This window comes from Lepisma saccharinum, chromosome 26, assembly GCF_977018435.1.
Source record: "Lepisma saccharinum chromosome 26, izLepSacc3.1, whole genome shotgun sequence".
Classification (NCBI taxonomy): Eukaryota; Metazoa; Arthropoda; class Insecta; order Zygentoma; family Lepismatidae; genus Lepisma; species Lepisma saccharinum.
The window spans coordinates 6,654,803-6,673,029 of record NC_139254.1 but is presented as its reverse complement, the minus strand read 5'-3'; the positions used below and the strand labels follow the sequence as shown (position 1 = coordinate 6,673,029).

Here is an 18,227-nt window from a genome sequence, read left to right as displayed (position 1 = left end):
CACAGAGTGGTTCGGATCTCATTTTAAACTGTAGGTCCAGTCCCGATTAGCCATTCTGTGCATAAAGTGGATTTAAAACATCAAATCAACCAACCGTAGGGGAGTGGTTATCACTGCCATTTGCTTCGCTTTACCAGCGCCCGAAGTTCTCTCGCGTAGACAGGTGTGGTATAGGTGTAGTAAGTAAGTCTCCACATTGGAAGAAGAAGAAAGACAACACGCGTAGTACGTCTCCACATTTGAATAGGTAGGAAGTTCTTCATTTTTGTATGTTTTCTTTATTTTACTTTCAAGTAGGTTGGGTTAGGTTAGGTTAGGAGTGTTCAGTGAACACTGCAAATCAGACAACTGACTCAATCAGGACTTTTATACACTCCTAACCTAACCTAACCTTACCTAACATGTTAGCGGCATCTCTCCTTTGCAGCACGCAAGGAGAGATAGTGGACTCGCTCTTCTGGCTTGCATTATTATGGGCTTCAATCGCACATTATTTCCTTTCACATTTTTTGCTAGCAAGAACAACACATCACTCATGCGCCTGGGTTACTGCCGGCTCTATTTCCATATATTTTTTGTGGTACTCTTATATCCCCCCGACAGGGCCTGACATCAAGGACGCCCCGGGATCCACTTACCATTCCCCCATCCGAAGCCTCCCCTTTTCATTGCCCACGTTGACTACACATAGTCCGCCCCAGTGCCTTCTTCGGGCCTTTAGTGATTAAAAGTGCAGTCGCCGTCCGTTAAGCCTCGGATCGCCAAGATAAGCTGTTGTTTGAATAGCACACTGCATCGAATTCAATGTATAAAGCTTAGGATAGCCAAATGACCAACGAAAATCTGTAAGGACACATATCTTGAGTGGTGCCTCCACTGGAAATGTTTGGCAGTGAACACCCCCAAGCCCCATTTATCTCAGTAATATAAACTATTGCTGGGGCACCCTTCGGACACACTAATACTTATTCTAATGCTGCATTCCATAGAAATGTTGCTAACATCCACAAAAGTTTAATCCTTATCTCATTAGCGAAAAACACGCATCTCTAATGGTACATGTAGAATTTCTCATTAATGACAAATTTCAAGTTCCCCTTCCCAGAATGCATTAGTTGAGTTATTGTGGGCGTACGTGAAGGAATGTTTTGAAGCTCAAATAACGTGTTTTTAATATTTAGTCTGGTAGTGTATTTTTCAAATAAGAAGTAAAAATGTCTTTCAAGAGGGATGGTGATGATGTTTCCTTACTCAGGAATTTAAAGGTAAGAGTATTTACCTGTAAATAATAGTGGTGTATGTCGGTGTTTGTAAGGGAAGATGGATTCCATTTTCTTCAATAAAATTCCTCAAAATAGTCTGTCGGTGTGCGAGTTATTCTGTGTTGTTTAATTATCAAGGAAAATGTATCCTTGTTCCACGCTGTATTTAATTATCGATAAAAATGTTCAGTATGTATTTGTTTCCTTGTGTCCGGACATTGTAAAGGTCATGTCGAGAGCAAATAAAATTAAGGATTCTGTTTGTAGTTAACCTTGGAACGACTAAATATAACCGGACCCCTCCGATTTTCTTCATATTTGGCATACTCACTAATTGAGGCCTCGTAATCTCGAATCTGAAGTTATAAGTTGTCGGAAACGTCTAAAATAAGGCGTTAGTTTTCGGAATGGAAACCGTCAATTTTCGCGAAATTTTTTTGTTTGGTAAATTTCTTATCTCCGGAATACTTACGTATTCTGAATTGAGGAACATTGTTGAAGGTGGCATTTCGCTTAATTCACGGAAATAAGCTCTATTTGCCACATACCGAGTAAGTTTTCTTCGTTTCTTTTTGCCTTCGGTAACACGCAAAATGGCGGTCACAGTTTCACTACCTTACTCAGCATGCAGTGTTTCCACCCTACTGCACTCAAGAATACCTATGTAGCCCCACAAACCATTGACGCATATCCCCACGAACCATTCTTACATAGCCCCACGAACCATTTTCGGTAAGGTTAGTTTAGGTAGGGTCACGTTTAGGTTACAATAGTTAAAAATAGGAGTAAATTTCTCGTATTGGACAAACGGATTTCTTCAAATTTACAGGAGAAATTACTTACCGAATGTAGTTTCTTTATACTTGTGGAAGTTCGGGGAAGTGTTTTCTCGCATCGTTCATTGAATTTTGCCGGTAAATCATCTATTTTTCAATATAAATGTGTGACCAATGCACGAAAGCTCTTGCATCCATTTACTTCCAGGTGGATGTAGCCTGTGTGTGATGACATAATCCCGGTCAGTGTTTCCAAACATGTGTTTTTGTAACTAAAGAATGTACGTTTCCGCAAATGCTTTGTGGGGCTATGCGAGAATGGTGTGTGGGGCTACGCATTTTTTCTAATCCAATTTTTGACTATTCTAACCTAAACGTGACCCAACTAACCTAATCTTACCGGAAATGGTTCGTGGGGCTATGCGTCAATGGTTTGTGGGGCTACGTAGGTATTTTTGGGTGGAGTGGGGGTGGAAACACTGCATGCCGAGTAACTTAGTGAAACTGTGACCGCCATTTAGCGTGTTATCGAAGGGAAAAAGAAACGAACAAAACTTACTTCATACGTCGAAAATATAGAATATTTCCGTGAAAAAAGCGAAATGCCACCTTCAGAAATGTTTCTCAATACAGAATACGTAAGTATGAATATTCAAATTAAATGAACTAGCAAATTTCAGCCGTTTGTCCGATACGAGAAATTTACTGGAAGGCAAATAGAAACGAAGAAAACTTACTTGATATGTCGCAAATGGAGCTTATTTCCGTGAAATAAGCAAAATGCCACCTTAAGTAATGTTTCTCAATGCAGAATACGTAAGTACGAATATTCAAATTAAATGAACTAGCAAATTTCAGCCGTTTGTCCGATATGAGAAATTAACCAAAATGGGTTTAGGAAAAATATGCGTAGCCCCACACATCATTCTCGCATAACCCCACAAACCATTTGCGGAAACGTACCTTCTTCAGTTACAAAAACACGTGTTTGGAAACATCCACCTGGAAGTAAATGGATGCAAGAGCTTTCGTGCATCAGTCACACATTTATGTCGAAAAATAGATGATTTACTAGCAAAATTCAATGAACGATGCGAGAAAACACTTCTCCGAACTTCCACAACTATAAAGAAACTACATTCGGTAAGTAATTTCTCCTGTAAATTTGAAGAAATCAGTTTTCCTGATATAAGATATTTACTGTTTTAACTATGTTTGCCTAACCTAACCACACGTCAATGGTTCGTAGGGCTAGCGTCAATGGTTTGCAATTATTTTGCAATTTCTAGAAATTTCCGACAAATTTTAACTTCACATTCATCATTAGCAGGCCTCAATTAGTAAGTATGCCAAATATGAAGAAAATCTGAGAGGGGTCCGGTCATCTTCAGTCATACCTTAACGTTTAATGATATTAGTCTAGAGTGACTTAAGTTTACCCAGGCCTGAAAGAAAATGATAGAATATTTTTTTCTGCATGAGTTACTGTTCTAGTTCACTCCCTTTATTTCATTTCATCCTATCCAAATTAATTAGACTATTACTAGGTCGCCATCATTGTTTCGTGACCTTGAGATGTGCAAATGCTGGCTTAGGCCTAATTTGAAAGACAACTTATTGTTTGTAGCATAAAAAATTACAAAACTATTTCCAGTAAAAATTTAATATTCCCCGGACACCTATAACTTCATTGTTTTGTCAATTTTTGACATTGTAACATACCTATCTGCTTCGTGGAACATTGTTTAAGGTGTATTCACATTTTTTTGATCAAAGTAATTGCAATTTTTCACATTACGAGTACTTCTTTCTCGTAGTCTTTTTGCTTACCTGAGACACAATATGGCACGTACATCATCCTCCATAATTGCGCGTCGTGCTTGTGTTTTGTCGATTTTCATTCGTTATGCAGTGTTTCAACCTTCGGAACCCAAGAAATACCGTGAACAAAACTTTTTCGCATTGTTTTACGAAGAAAATTGTAATATTTCGTGGCGCTATCCGTGAATGGTTTTGGGGCTATCCGTCCCGGAATCGGTGGGAAATTTAAACAAATAAATTATTTTCGTTTGAAATTTTTGAGTCCAAATTTACCACCGATTCCGGGCTCTGCCCCTGGGTAGTAGACCTACCGCCCCCTATCGTGGCCCCGCCTCCGCTCCGATCCAGCTACCCGGCTATCTCTATAGAGTCCCTGTTAAAGGCATGTTAGAAATTGGCTGGAGTCACCTGCCCCCAAATGAGCCCCAAACTTTTAAATTTGAAGAAATCTGTTCCAAGGTACGGAAAACTTACCTGAATTTCACCATGCATCCACAACACGTCATATTAGGCATATACCCACAGCGCATTCCTTCTAAGGAGTAACTTATATTCACTGCCACATTTTCGACATTCCTTTCTTCACGATCCCGTGTTCAATTAAATTTAAAAAATCCACTGGATCTTCCACACCTGGTACGAATTTCACCACGCATCCATGACACGTCATGTTTCTAACTTTCGTTGCAAACACACAGTTCGAAACACTGGATACCCAATGAACATGAACAAAACATAATCATGACGCGTGATGATGTGCGAAGGTGTACATGCCAAAGGCTATTGTCCGCCGGAGAATTAATTTTCAACAAAGAACATGAATTTCTGCTATGAAATATTCCCACATCGCACAAAACACCTTCCAAATGTTAGACAATGCTACAGGAACTTATTACCGTAAGTGGTTTCTTCTGTAAAAATGAAGAAATGTGGGTAACGATTCCAATTGTTTTATGTTCATAGAATTTTGGAAATCATTGTCACACGAAATTTGAACCTTCCTTAAAGTAATGAGCACTGTTTGGACTCCAAAAAAGTTATTTATGTTGAAAAAAAAAAACTTGAAAATTATCGTAGAAGTGTGGGAATGAATGTAGAAGTAAATCGGAATCTTAGTAGAATGCATTCAGGGACTATTTTAATGCTAAGGGGACCAAACCTAACCTGCCTAACCTAACCATGAAAGCATATATTGAACAAAACCCTAAGTAATCGCTAAAAACTCTGCAGTATGTGTTAACAGACGTACATCAAAATCTGTACGGGGAATATCGGATTAGTACCCTATTTTCCTACAAAAAATGTTTTTTTCTTATGTTGGCATGGAGTTATAAGAAAATTCACAGTTAAAATTCTTATCTCCGGAAAACGTATTTCTTCAATTTTACAGGAGAAACTACTTACGGAACTGAGTTTCTGTAGACTTTAGGAAGGTTGTGGAAGTGTTTTTTCCCTTTGTTCAATTTATCCGACCAAGAAATCATGTATTTTTTGACGTTAATGTCTCTCCGATGCACAATAGCTCTTGCCTCCATTACCTTCGACTACGTGAATCAGATGTTCTGTGCGTTTCATGACATAACCCCCGGTTAGTGTTTCCAACCATGTGGTTTTGTAAGTAAATATGTAGAATTTTCCTGATGTTGAATAATAATTTTAACTGTGTTTGCCTTACTAAGCTAACCTATCCTTGCCGTGCATGGTTTGTGAGTTTATTGAATAGTTTTGGAGCTGTTCGTGGGTTATTGAATGGTTTTTGGGGCTATCCGTGCATGGTTCGTGGTACTAGGTATTTTTCGGTGAAGAAGGTTGGAAACCCCCCACAGATGATCGACAACGCTAGTCAACCTGTGGCTGCCATATTGCATCTTACAGAAACGTAAAAACAACGAACAATAATTATCCAATATGTCAAAAATAGATAATATTTTCATTTAAAAAGCAAAATCCCATCTTCAAAAATGTTTCGCAATGCAGAATAGGTAAGTACCAATATTAACAATTAGGGAATAAACGAGTTAGAGACATTTCTTGGAGATTGGGATATTAATAATTCATGTAATTAGAGACAACTGGGGTATGAAGCATCATGGAGATAATGCATAAAGAATTGACTTAGTGTAGCCTATTTCCCTCCCCCGACCTGCACAGAAAGATGGTTGCTTTAACTATATCAAAGCATTAATTGTGATCCTTGAATTTCAGCATCGCCGCGTGAGTGAACTTCTCTCCAATCACATTCCAGATGATGAGGCATCACTACTGAGCAATGGAAGGTATGTGTTAATTCTACATAAATTTTTCCATGATCAAGGAATGTACATAAAAACTACAATCTCTCTCCTCACTTATACAGTCTGAAACCAGATTGAACCCTCATAGCCTCCTCAAATTTTAACTTAAAAAGATATCTATTTTCTGCTTATACCTACAAAATGAGTACATGCAATTGCTAAGCCCATCATACTTCAAAGGCAGAGTTTAATGAAAACGACAAAACATTATTTCACTTACATCACTGCAAGAAGTATTTTTGTTACACACCTGTGGATGGACCATTTCACACAAAACTATCATTTGTGGAAAAAGTGAATATTGCTGTACATTATGGAAGTGATATATATGCAGACTGGTCATCGTGATAAAGTGCAAATAGCCACAATGCTGATGTACTCATAATTTTAATCATGTGGAACATTGGAGACAACTTTTTGTTTCGGATATTTTTTTTTAGTTTTAAGTGTATGAGAAACATGGAAGATCATGGTGCAATAAGAATTTGAATGAGAGAATAAGCAATAATCCTTTATGCGAAGAAAAATTACATGTTCCGATTGCTCCTGAGTGGATGATATAGTGTTTCTTCACAGAATGTGAGAGACATGTTTTGCAAGTATTTTTTTTACATTGTCATTGCAATGTCAGTGGTTTGAACCAGCTAAACAGTATTGCAGCATCATAACCAATGCATCTTGTAACTCCGTGGGGTGTTAAGAATTCCTGTATTGCCACAGACTATAATCTACAGACTGATTCATGTATGATGCAGCGCTGAGGAAGATTGACAACATAACAAATATTTGATTTTATAACAATTGTCGTTTTCATTCTACTAGCCTCCTTATCCCTTATTGAAGAAATTATTCATGTTTCTCCTTAATTGTCCTCCTCTCCATAATTATCTTCAAGTGAAATAAATTCAACCACTTCGTCAAATGAAGAACTCCTCTAAACAAACATGTTTTCCATATTTGCAATGAAAATATTACTGCATTTCTATATCAGTTGCAAATGTAAACAGAAATGGCAGGCATACTATGTTGTTCATAACTTTCTTAGAAGCAGGTGAAAAAGTAAATCAAAGTAATGTTTTCAACGTTTCAGAATAAATATGAAAAAGTAATATTTCAGCATTGTGGATGTTAAAAGAATATAAAAGCATGTTTTACCTGTTGGCTGGCTATTAGTAACGAAAAGTTTATCTACTGCAGTCTTATGAATCTACTGCTATAAATAGTCATTACGTCATGTTAACAATAATTGTGTTTCTTGAAAGACAAGTGGACCATTACTAAATTAGTTAACATAAAAAGTTAATAACAAAAAAATAGCCAGAGAGCAGGTTAAACTCCAGCTGCTTCCTTATTTAAAAAATGAAAATTAATTTTCTTCACTTCAGTAAAAGAAAAAAAGTGTTAATTGTGGCATTCATATACAGGTTTCATCGTATTATCATGTTATGAAATAACGACTTTCTTCCATTCCTGGCAATTCAGGTTGACATGCTTGGTGTGCTATCATCGTCCGATATTCGATACCATGAACATGCTAGCCAATCATCGAAAGGGAAAGAAGCACATCGCTGGTAGGTAACAGGAGAAGGGCGCCGAACTCAAGTATGACATCGACATTTCTACGTAGTGCATGTCTTTTGTTTTTCTTTCATGAAAAAAAAAAGTTCATTTTTGAATTGTTGATTGAAATCTAAATAAAGAAAAATGTAGATGCATAGAATGATGATATATTCAGTACATCGGTGTATGCAATTTTTATGGTAATTTTTTTAATCTCCTTTGCTTCATACACATAAAATGCAAAGCTAGTTCAAATATGCACAGAATTGTTCAAATTCTAGGCTGAAAGATGAACTCCATATGTAAGAGAATTTATGTAACTTACATTATTTGGATTTTTTTTACTTTGAATTGCATATGTACTTCACCTGAATATTAAAAAGTCTACTGTGGTACACCTCTCTCAATTATCTGCATCGAAAGTATGTCCATAGTATATTCTTTTTTGGCATAAACTGGCATTTGAACATGTGACATTGGAGGGGAAATTAACATGCTGGTGCTAAATTTGTGCTTGTATTGACATCAAAATTGGCTGATTAGTGCTTAACAATGAAACTATACCTTATTATATGCAAAATAAATTGCACATCACACACAAAAAGAGCTCTTGAGATCTGTCATGAATAGTTTTCTTACAGTACAATACTAATGGTCAAAACAGGTAAGTGATTACGCTTCTCGCCTTTCCTTCAAAAAGTTTTGCTTCTTGCCTTAATATGAATATGGTTCATGTCTTACAAATGTATGATTCCTACAGAGGCTGTTCCGCGTATGTGTCACCAAATTGTACTTAACAAATTGTTATGAAAATCCGTGGCGTCAGGTGCGGCAATGCTCGATGTGTCTCCCCTGGTTCCGAACGATGTTCCAGCAACATAGTTTCCATTGCAGAAGGTTTTTTGGAGAACTACAGGGGAGATCTTGTTCCATTCCTCTTGCACAGCTTTCCAGAGACCATAAACAGTTGTCACACTTCTCTTGCCTAAAGTCCTTGTAAGCGGTCCAAATCCACAAAAGTCCGTTGGACTTGCGTCTGGAGACTTCACAAGTATAGATCGACCACAAGGCAAAAAACCTCCCCCTCCCCTGCTCGCGGGGGTACAGTGCACAGCAGTCGCGGGTCTGCGCAGGTTGTTTTGCTTGTGGTTCCACTATATATAGTTGAAAGGTGTGGCCTGTATTCCAGTAGCCTCCTTCATATCTTGGTAGAATGCGAGGGATGATCTTGAGGTGTGTGATGAAGCTCTGTCTTGATGGATATGAACCTTGTTGATCTTGTTTCCGTACATTTCTGGTAGCTCCTGCTTGTAGATTGGCCTCAGGATCTCCTCCTGCTAGTACTGCGAGTTGATTTTGCAGTTCTTCTTCACTTGCGAATCTTCAGTTTGCTCAGTGACAGTATCCGGCAAACACCCTGAACCCTTTCGGGAAAGCCTCTTTGCGTGCTCGGACCCATTTTGTGAAACACTTCGTGCCTTTGTCTCTGTACGTGATGGCTCTTGAATTGCAGCAGTCGGCAAGGTACACTCACACCTCATCCAATGTAGCGACGTACTGCCACCTTCGTTTTGCCAGATGCCGCTTGTACAGCTTCCGAGCATTACCCTTGCATTCCTGTTGGTGAGCATCGGTAAGGTGATGAACACTAGCCTTGAACATCTTTTCAAGATTCAGTTGTTGGCGCAAGGTGTGGTTAACAGTTCCCAAAGACACATTTTAGACGATTCGCCATCTGTCTCTGGGTCAGCGGATCCTCTTGCGTGGCCAGTCTGCGAAGTTTCGCCTGCATACTGGTGGTGGCTTGTGTGCATGGCCATGTTCTCCTCCCCTTTGTTGGAGAATCGAACGCTGGGGCCATGGAATCCTTATTCTTGCTGATCACATTCTTCATTAAAGTCAACCCCTTGCTCTTACTACTTCCTGATCATTGACACACTGAATTTTGCGTTGTAAAGGGCTACAACATAACCCTCCCGAAACCAACTCAGTTTTGGCGGCATTTTCGGCAAAGCGTGAAAACACAAACACACTTTCACAGCTCGCACACTACACTGATAAACGTGCCCACCAAGGTTGGGCAAGTTCATTCTGCATGCGGGGGGAAGGAATTACGTTTGGTCAAACATACGTGGAACAGCCTTCTGTATATGTTGGTTGAGAAAGGACAATTTGAAGGATTGTTGACATTACCATTTTTCTCTTTATTTGCATGTCAAAACTGCAAATTGAGCTTATAATATTAAAGGTTATATACTATTTCTTTGCCAGTTAATGAATTTGTCTGGTATATCAACAATCTAGTGAAGTCAAATGCCCATAAGAGATATTGATACCGTGAACATGTCATTTTTGTGTATTCCAAAATGTTCATATTTTTTTTATGAACCTGGAATGGATGTAGTGTGAACATGGCAGAACAAGTGAGTAAGGAGGGTGTTAGAGTATTTTAAACCCACTTATGTTCAAATATAGCTTGAGACATCCATGTTAGTTTTCCAGGATGCTTGACAGTAAATATCCATTGCCAATATTCTCCAGTGTTAGTTTCATCCAAGAAAACTAGTGAAGAGAAATATTGGACAATGTTTGTGGTAGGTGATAGTTCCTTGTTTCACTAAGTACGTCATTTTTTTTTTCAGACAGCACCCCCTTCTCTAGTTTCGAATAACACTGGATTATTTTAAAACATATTCTGATGAATATTCGTTACGTAGCATTCTTCACCTGTCACATTTGTTACTGGTGTGCATTGTTTCTGCTTGTGTGCATTGTTTCTGCTTGCTGTCTTCAGAATTTATTCTTCACAGCATGCCTCTTAATTGTATTATCCGAATGTTGAGCATACAATGTCTTTGTCGTATTTTTATCATCCTGGCCCTTATTGTATGTGCCTTATCATCCACAAGAAAGGAAATCAATGTGTGTTGTGCGTAGAGAAAAAAATTATTGGTAAATAAGGTGATAGAGGAAGTTGAATTGAGCATAAGGGTAAAAGGTAATGTTCCCTGTGCATGTAGCACTGTTCCATTTAGGTGAATTTAGAGGATAAGGGTGGTAGAGCCCCACACATTCTCGATCTCGGCCATTTTGGAGGTGATGTGATCAGCACCACACTCTGGCTGCCTTTACTCCCCTGGGTTGCCCCCTGGTACCCATTGTTTGAGGCTGGGTGAGCCCCAGAGCTGGTTTGTGTCGAGACAAGACTGGGAAAATTCTGACTTTAGATAACAATCGCTCACCCTGGGTATTGAACCCGGGTCCCCCACATGGCAGTCAGGCATCCTACTGACTAGACCACATTAATTAAGCATAGAAGAATTAAATATATAAGGGTACCACAAAAAATTATGGAAAGTATATATAACTATAGAAGCTGTATGGCAAACATTCAATATATTGGAATTTGAAGTGCATGGTTGGTATCTTTTTCTCAAGCTCATTAATTATACCTTTAATAGACTTTCATTGTTCTTTCTTCTTCTGTGGCCAAGGACATTAAATGTTTGACTTGACAATCTCACTGCGGAAAGGTCCCAGGTTCAACTGATCTTGTATGGTGTCTTTATCAGAGATCCTTTATTAATTCCATCTAATTATTGATACTTGTCTTTGCGATTAGCCAAAAGCATCAGAATAACTATGCAAAATGAAAGATATCATCATTCTTTCACTATATGCAGCAGCTCAGTAGAAGTATGCAGAGCTCATTTGTGATATTATGTCTTGTATGTAGAGTTGAAAACTTCTAGTAACTACAAATAAGGAAGAAAACAGACATAAACTTCCAATATCATGAACAGGGATGGATTTTTATGTAGTAAAAATGTACATATTTACTTGTTCACCAAAATATACAGTTAAGTATGGACTTAAAATTGTAAAAATTTGCCACTTTAATAATACGAGGGTCACTATTTATATTTTGAGCCTAACAATGAAAAAACAGGAATTTGGCATTGAAAACTGCTTTATTGTTTTTCGAAGTATTCTCCTTTATGGTCAATACACTTTTGCATTTGTTCGAACCATTTGTCAAAGCAGTTTTTCCAATCTTCTTGAGACACCTCCATAATATGGTTTTTGAACGCATCAACGGCGTCTTCCGCCGACGAAAATCGTTGTCCACGCAATTTATTCTTGACATTCGGGAACAAGAAGTAGTCATTGCGTGCCAAATCAGGACTGTACGGCAGATGACCCATCGATTCGATTTTTTGACTGTTCATAAAGTCTGTTGTTAGACGAGATGTGTGACAGCTGGCATTCTCTTGATGAAGAATGGTCCGACGGCGTTTGTTTGTTTTCCGTATTTGACCGAAGACCTCTGGCAAACAAATTGTTGTGTACCATTCAGAGTTGACCGTTCTACGTTCATCTAAAGCCACAGTTGCTACATGATCAGTTTTCCCGAAAAAACAGGCGACCATTTGTTTCGATGTGCTTCGAGCGCGAACAACTTTTGTTGGATTGGGTTCATCTTGAAACACCAATACAGTCGACTGCTGTTTATGTTCCGGTTCATATGCATATATCCATGATTCGTCACGTGTTACAATCTTATATACGTCTTTTGAAGCACCACGATTGTATTTATTGAGCATTTGTTTGCACCAATTGACGCGAGCATCTTTCTGAGTTTTTGTCAAATTGTGTGGGATCCAACGAGAACATACCTTTCTCACATCTAAATGATCGTGTAATATTTTATATATGCTGATGGAACTAATGCCTATGGTTGCCTCAATCTCACAGTATCAATGTTTTCTTGAACAACAACTGATTTTGGACGACCTTCGCGAATCTCGTCGGTGAGCGAATGGCGGCCACGATTAAATTCATTATACCAGCGTTTCACAGTGGCAAAGGATGGGGCTTCATCGCCAAATGTGGAAGTAAGTTGATCGATGATAATCCACGTCGAAAATCGTAAAAAATCATCGCACGAAAATGTTCACGAGTTAATTCCATTTTATTGTTGTCGCACAATCTCCAAGGCAACATAAACAACACAAATGAAGCTATTGACAAAACATTTGAAGTACGTTATGGTCAATAATGCCAGACGATTCCGTGCAAACGTCAAATCGCACCTAACTTCAATCAGTGTTGCCAAGGCTCAAAATATAAATAGTGGCCCTCATACAGAGCATTCTCTGATATTCCCTACGAGACTCGGCAGCAAGCGGCCCGGCATCAGCACTTGTTTTTCCTGGTGAACGGGTTCTGCGACAGTCTCTATTAAAATTACAGTGTTCATATTGTGTACTAACCTTCACTACTTAAGGTGTTGAAAATGGTGTCCCTCTGCTGCAACACATTCCTGGCATCTCCGAAGGAAATTGGCATTTACACGTTCAAGTTCGTCTACTGTAATTCCCTGATTTCTCATACAATACTCTCTTTTAACTCACGGATTGTGTTTGTATACTTTATTTTTTAGATTTCCCCATTTTTCTTTCCACTTTTATTCATAACTGACCCTGTTACTCTAAACTTTTTACGAGGTTTAATATAGTGGTCCTGTGTGGAATGGGATCCCCAGGAAATTTCGTTGCAATACATCATCACACTTCTCCACAATTCCTCTTTCCGAAGTAACACTCGACAAGATAAATCCTTTGTTGTAATGTAAACTTTTGTGGTGCCATATTAAGCCACAATCTTCAACACACGGACACGACACAAGACAACTTCCGAGGGAGGATTATACTGGCGTCAGTCTGCAATGTCAACAGAGAGCGAAAAGAACAGACTGTAGCGTAGTTAAAAATATCCAAAAACGAGAAAAATCAATGTGGGAGTGTGTTTTGAGCTGTTCAAACTTGAAATTTGAACAGTGTTTTAAAATTTTACTAAGTTTACATTTGATCATCTCATAATATGCAACCGTCTTTCCTCTTTACATACGCTCCTGTATCTTAATTCGTTCCCGAGATATACTTAATTGAAAAGAGCATGTTGCTCAAAAATGACATTTTGAACAACCCTCTTATAATTCATAATAATCATATTTCAGCAAAATCCTTTCACAGGTATCAGTTTTGGAGCAAAGCAAAGCTGTGTACCAAGTATCATCAAAATCAGTGACTATGAGGGTTACTCCTGCCTGATTTGATATGGAATGACCCATATATATATATATTTGAATGGCTTATTGCAGAAAGGAACCTGAGTCACTTTTGCACAATTCCGAGAAAAACAAGAAAAATCGTATGATATTGATAGTGAAAGAAAAAAATGTACCGTTGTTGGCTCAAATATTCAGCATAATGAATAGTTAATTTTGCAACTCTCAATGCGCGCTCCTGCAGTATGCTGCTACAGACAGTGGAGATGAAAAAGTTGTGACTCCGGTACCTTTCTGCAATAAAAGTGGAAACTTTGAGAAATAAGATGAGAAATATCCTCTTCATTTTGTTAGTCTGTTCTTCACAGACACCACACGTGTCTACCTGTGGCCTCCCAAAACGAAATGCAAAATTTTCCTTAAAATACTTGTAGTAGAAACTGTATTTTATTCTAGACGTAGGGTATTTTTCTTTATACAGTTCATACATCTTTTGAATTGACAGGTTTTCATGTAGGTATTTGATGTCTGCATAATGTCCACGTTTAGTTGGAAAAGACGCGATATGTCCATGCACTGCCTGTATATCCTCAGCCTTAATCATATTCCCACTTTTGCTCTGTCCGCGCTTATGAGGTATTTTCCCTGTAACAGTAACTTCCGTAAACGCCTTATTCTTTTCTCTGACACATCATAAATTCTGCAAAACGCCTCACGACAAACTTGTATTTTGCTACTTGCCAGTAGTACGTGGTTCTTAAACAACTCTTTGTGTAACGTAGCATCTCCTTTGCGTCGACGATGTGTCTTAACATTTTCAACATGGATCATTCTCTGCAAATGTATATCCTGTTCATCTTTACTTTGCATTCTATACAATATGTCAAAAATTGCACGTTGTTCGTCTTCGTTGAATTGCTCATAACATTTTTTTGGGCGCTTACAAGGCGACTGCACTCTTATCGCAGGAGTTGTAACACCCCTGTAGTTCACATACTCCTGTCCATTCACCCTTGCACTTCTAATCACATTTCTGGTATATGTTTCAGGATGTCGAATTCCTTTCCGACGTTTTCTTGGATTGTCAATGCTCACGTCGCTAACACTACTCTCGTCCTGCATATCTGTAATACAAGCAACAAAACATCTCACAATAGTTGCCACCGCTCTGCACTAACACATATCACCCTCTACAGACAACGGCTACAGATGCACTATTCTTACGGAAATCGCTCGTCACTTGTTTCAGAGTTGCCAATTTTATTTTCCACGCGGTTATTTCTCTTTCTCTGTGAAAAGGGACCAGTGTCCGTCGCTACAGAGTAGCTAGGTTTATTGCAGGTTATTCTGCATTAAAGTACACTTTTCACTGTGCATTTTCTTGGCTATAGTTTTGTGTGACTGACGTCCTTTCTGCACTAAAAGATGTGTCTGTAACTAGGAAAATAAAAAATACCATTACCTCCGATACCTCAAAAATGTGACTCAGGTCCTTTTCTGCAATAAGCCATTCATATATATTCATTATTTTGGTCACAGGGAGACATGTAGTTATTGCTCGAGTAAGGAGTATATGTTGAGAAATGTTCTGAAATATGGAAAGAATATGTAAAAATAACTAAAATATTGTATCTAAGGATATCTGTTTGGCAGTTACGTGGAGAAAGGTAATTTACTCTGATAAGCTTACTTTTCATTTTTTCTGCGCAAATTTTCTTTGTGATCAATTTCGCCACCCATCTGGTGGCTTCGTCAGTTTCGGGTCCTGGCGAAACCACCAGATGGGTAACGAAATCGAAAGCAAAGAAAAGTAAGCTTATCAGAGTATATTAACTAAAATATGTAAAATATAAGCCAAAACCTAATATATGTACAAATATGGAGAATATAAACTGAATTTTTTCAAGTCCACGTGCCATGATGCGCAAGGATAATACAAAATATAACTGATTTCAGTTTCATACATAAATATGTATTTACATATAAATCCGTTCCCTGATCATGAATAATGAAAATAGCCTAAAATTTAAGATCTTGCATGCAGAATGTAATATTTTTTATTGGGGTTGTCGATTTATTACTCATTGACTGATCAACTTTAATATTCAATTATCCAATGAAAATGTATTTAATCAATTTGATTAGCAACTAAAGTGAGGTGGAGGGAACATCTTTGCTCTGTATATCCTTTGTAGAGCATAATCAGTACGACATTTGGTGAGGTAGATTTATTAGCGTGAACTAGTGCCTTGAATGACTCCATCACACGAAGCGAATATTATACACCAATGAAACATTCTGTGTTTTGTTCTTCATAGTGTGTGGAATTATTAGAAAAAAATACATTGTATTATCTATAAAGAATGAAATTAAAGATTATATTAATTGACTTTGCTCCTAGTTATAAATGCTGTTTAAAATGTAATAAAATTCGATTAATTGAATCTGGCTAAATTATTAAGATTTTTACTTGATTGACAAGGCTAATTTTTATAGCATTGACAAGTGTAACAATATGAATGATTTGGTGCAGTGGTAGCATCGTCACCTTGTAATCTAGGGTTGCCAGGTTCGATTCCTGATGGCACTCTTAGTGGTTCGGATTCCACTTAAACCTGTAGGTCCAGTCCCGATTAGCCTTACTGTGCATGAAGTGGACTAAACACCAACTCAGTGAATGATTTGGTGCCAATGTTGCCTAATCTACCTGTTGGAAAACCCTAACAGAAGTATACCAAAATTCTTGGAAGATTGTTTTGGCCCTCTTTTAGACACTAATGGTCAAGATAGGCAATTATAGACACTATGGGATTTATATACAGGGTGGAACCAAACTCTACCGACAAACTTTAACAGGTTGTTCAAGGATGGTTGAGCATTTTGATATGAGAAACCCATGCTCCCTGGTACCTTAAGAGTAATTTGCATTTCTTTCGGTTGTTCAAATTCTACTACGTTTGTGTATGTTTACATGGAATTTCTTTAGTTTCTCGACTTAAACTACCTCCGTGTATGTTTACTCGGCGCAGAACCATTTGACTGATTGCCACGGTATTTGCTTAGTGTGCGAGACTTCAGTCTACTCTCTCCTGGTATGCTAGAGCATGTGCAACAGTTCATGCTGCGTCGCTGTACAGTTTGTCGTGATCATGCTGGTCGACATTTTGACCAGCTGCTTAAAAGAAACAGAACGCATTGAAGAGCAAAGTGTACTGAACTGTATGTACAGTATATGAGGGTTGTTCGGACAGTTCTAAGAATCGATCAGAGATGGCGTTGCAATCGGAACAAACGCATGTGCATTAGAAGGCCACATCTGTTTTGAACGTGCAGGGAAAATTTCATCGTCATCTATCAAGATGACTCCTTTCATGTCCCAAAAAAACTGACGCCATCACCTTGCCTGCTGACGTAACCGCCTTTGCCTTCTTTGGGGGTAGGGTATTTGCATGCTTCCACTGCTTGGACTGCTCTTTTGTCTCAGGCATGTACTGATGAACCCAAGGTTCGTCCATAGTGATGTAACGCCGCAGTAACTCTTGAGGATTCCTCTGGAAAAGCACCAAACATTCAGTGGAAGTCACTGCACGAATGTGTTTTTGCGCCGGTGTGAGCAGACGTGGCACCCATCCACCAAAAGCTTCCTCATGCCCAACTCTTCATTGAGAATGTGGTGTACTCGGTCCACTGAGTTGCCCACTTCATGAGCTATCTCATGAAGTCAGCCAGCCAGCACTATATCATAAACTTTTATTGATTGTTTCTGGTGTGTTGGCGGACGTCCACTGCGGGGTTCATCTTCAATGCTGTCCCGTCCAAGCTTGAACAGCGTCGTCCATTTGCTAACAATGACAAATGATGGGGCAAAGTCTCCCATCACTGTGTCCAATTCGGCTTTGATCCCTTCTTCACCAGAAACTTGATAACCACACGAACTTCCTTTTGTTCCATGTTGTCACGTTACTTGCACTTTTGTTGTTTCACGTGCCTATGGAAACCAGACTATTGGAAGAGTGGCGATGAAATTTTCCTGAACGTTCAGAACAGATGTGGCCTTCTAATGCACATGCTTTTGTTCCAATTGCGACGCCATCTCTGACCGATTCTTAGAACTTTCCGAACCACCCTCGTAGTTATTTAACAAATAAGTATGAGTTTTGTCCTGGGTTTGTTTCTTTACACGTATTTTTTTGTATTGTTTGTATTCATGATATTACAGAAGGTGATGAGTAGTTGATAAATTTTTCTTTGCACTCTTCTAGAACTCATCTATCACTGTCCATAGGACATAATATAAGATAAACACATCACATTATTCTTGTAATAAGGTACTGCACACCATGGGTTCCTTACATCATAACACTCAGCCAACATCCCTGAACATACTGTGAAAGTTTGTCTGTGGAGTTTGGTTCCACCTTGTATAATGATTATAGTACCCAGG

At 38.5% G+C, this 18,227-nt stretch overlaps 1 protein-coding gene across 1 annotated transcript in view; it reads left to right on the top strand.

Annotated features, from left to right (window-relative positions):
- Positions 1-1,119: 1,119 nt before the first annotated feature.
- Positions 1,120-18,227, top strand: part of LOC145979825 (sodium channel modifier 1-like) — a 28,993-nt gene continuing 11,885 nt past the window's right edge. The window contains exons 1-3 of the mRNA XM_083112851.1: positions 1,120-1,265; positions 6,065-6,135; positions 7,636-7,724. Of these exons, the coding sequence (XP_082968977.1) occupies positions 1,215-1,265; positions 6,065-6,135; positions 7,636-7,724 (211 nt within the window). The 5' untranslated portion in view covers positions 1,120-1,214. The remainder of the gene's footprint in view (positions 1,266-6,064; positions 6,136-7,635; positions 7,725-18,227) is intronic.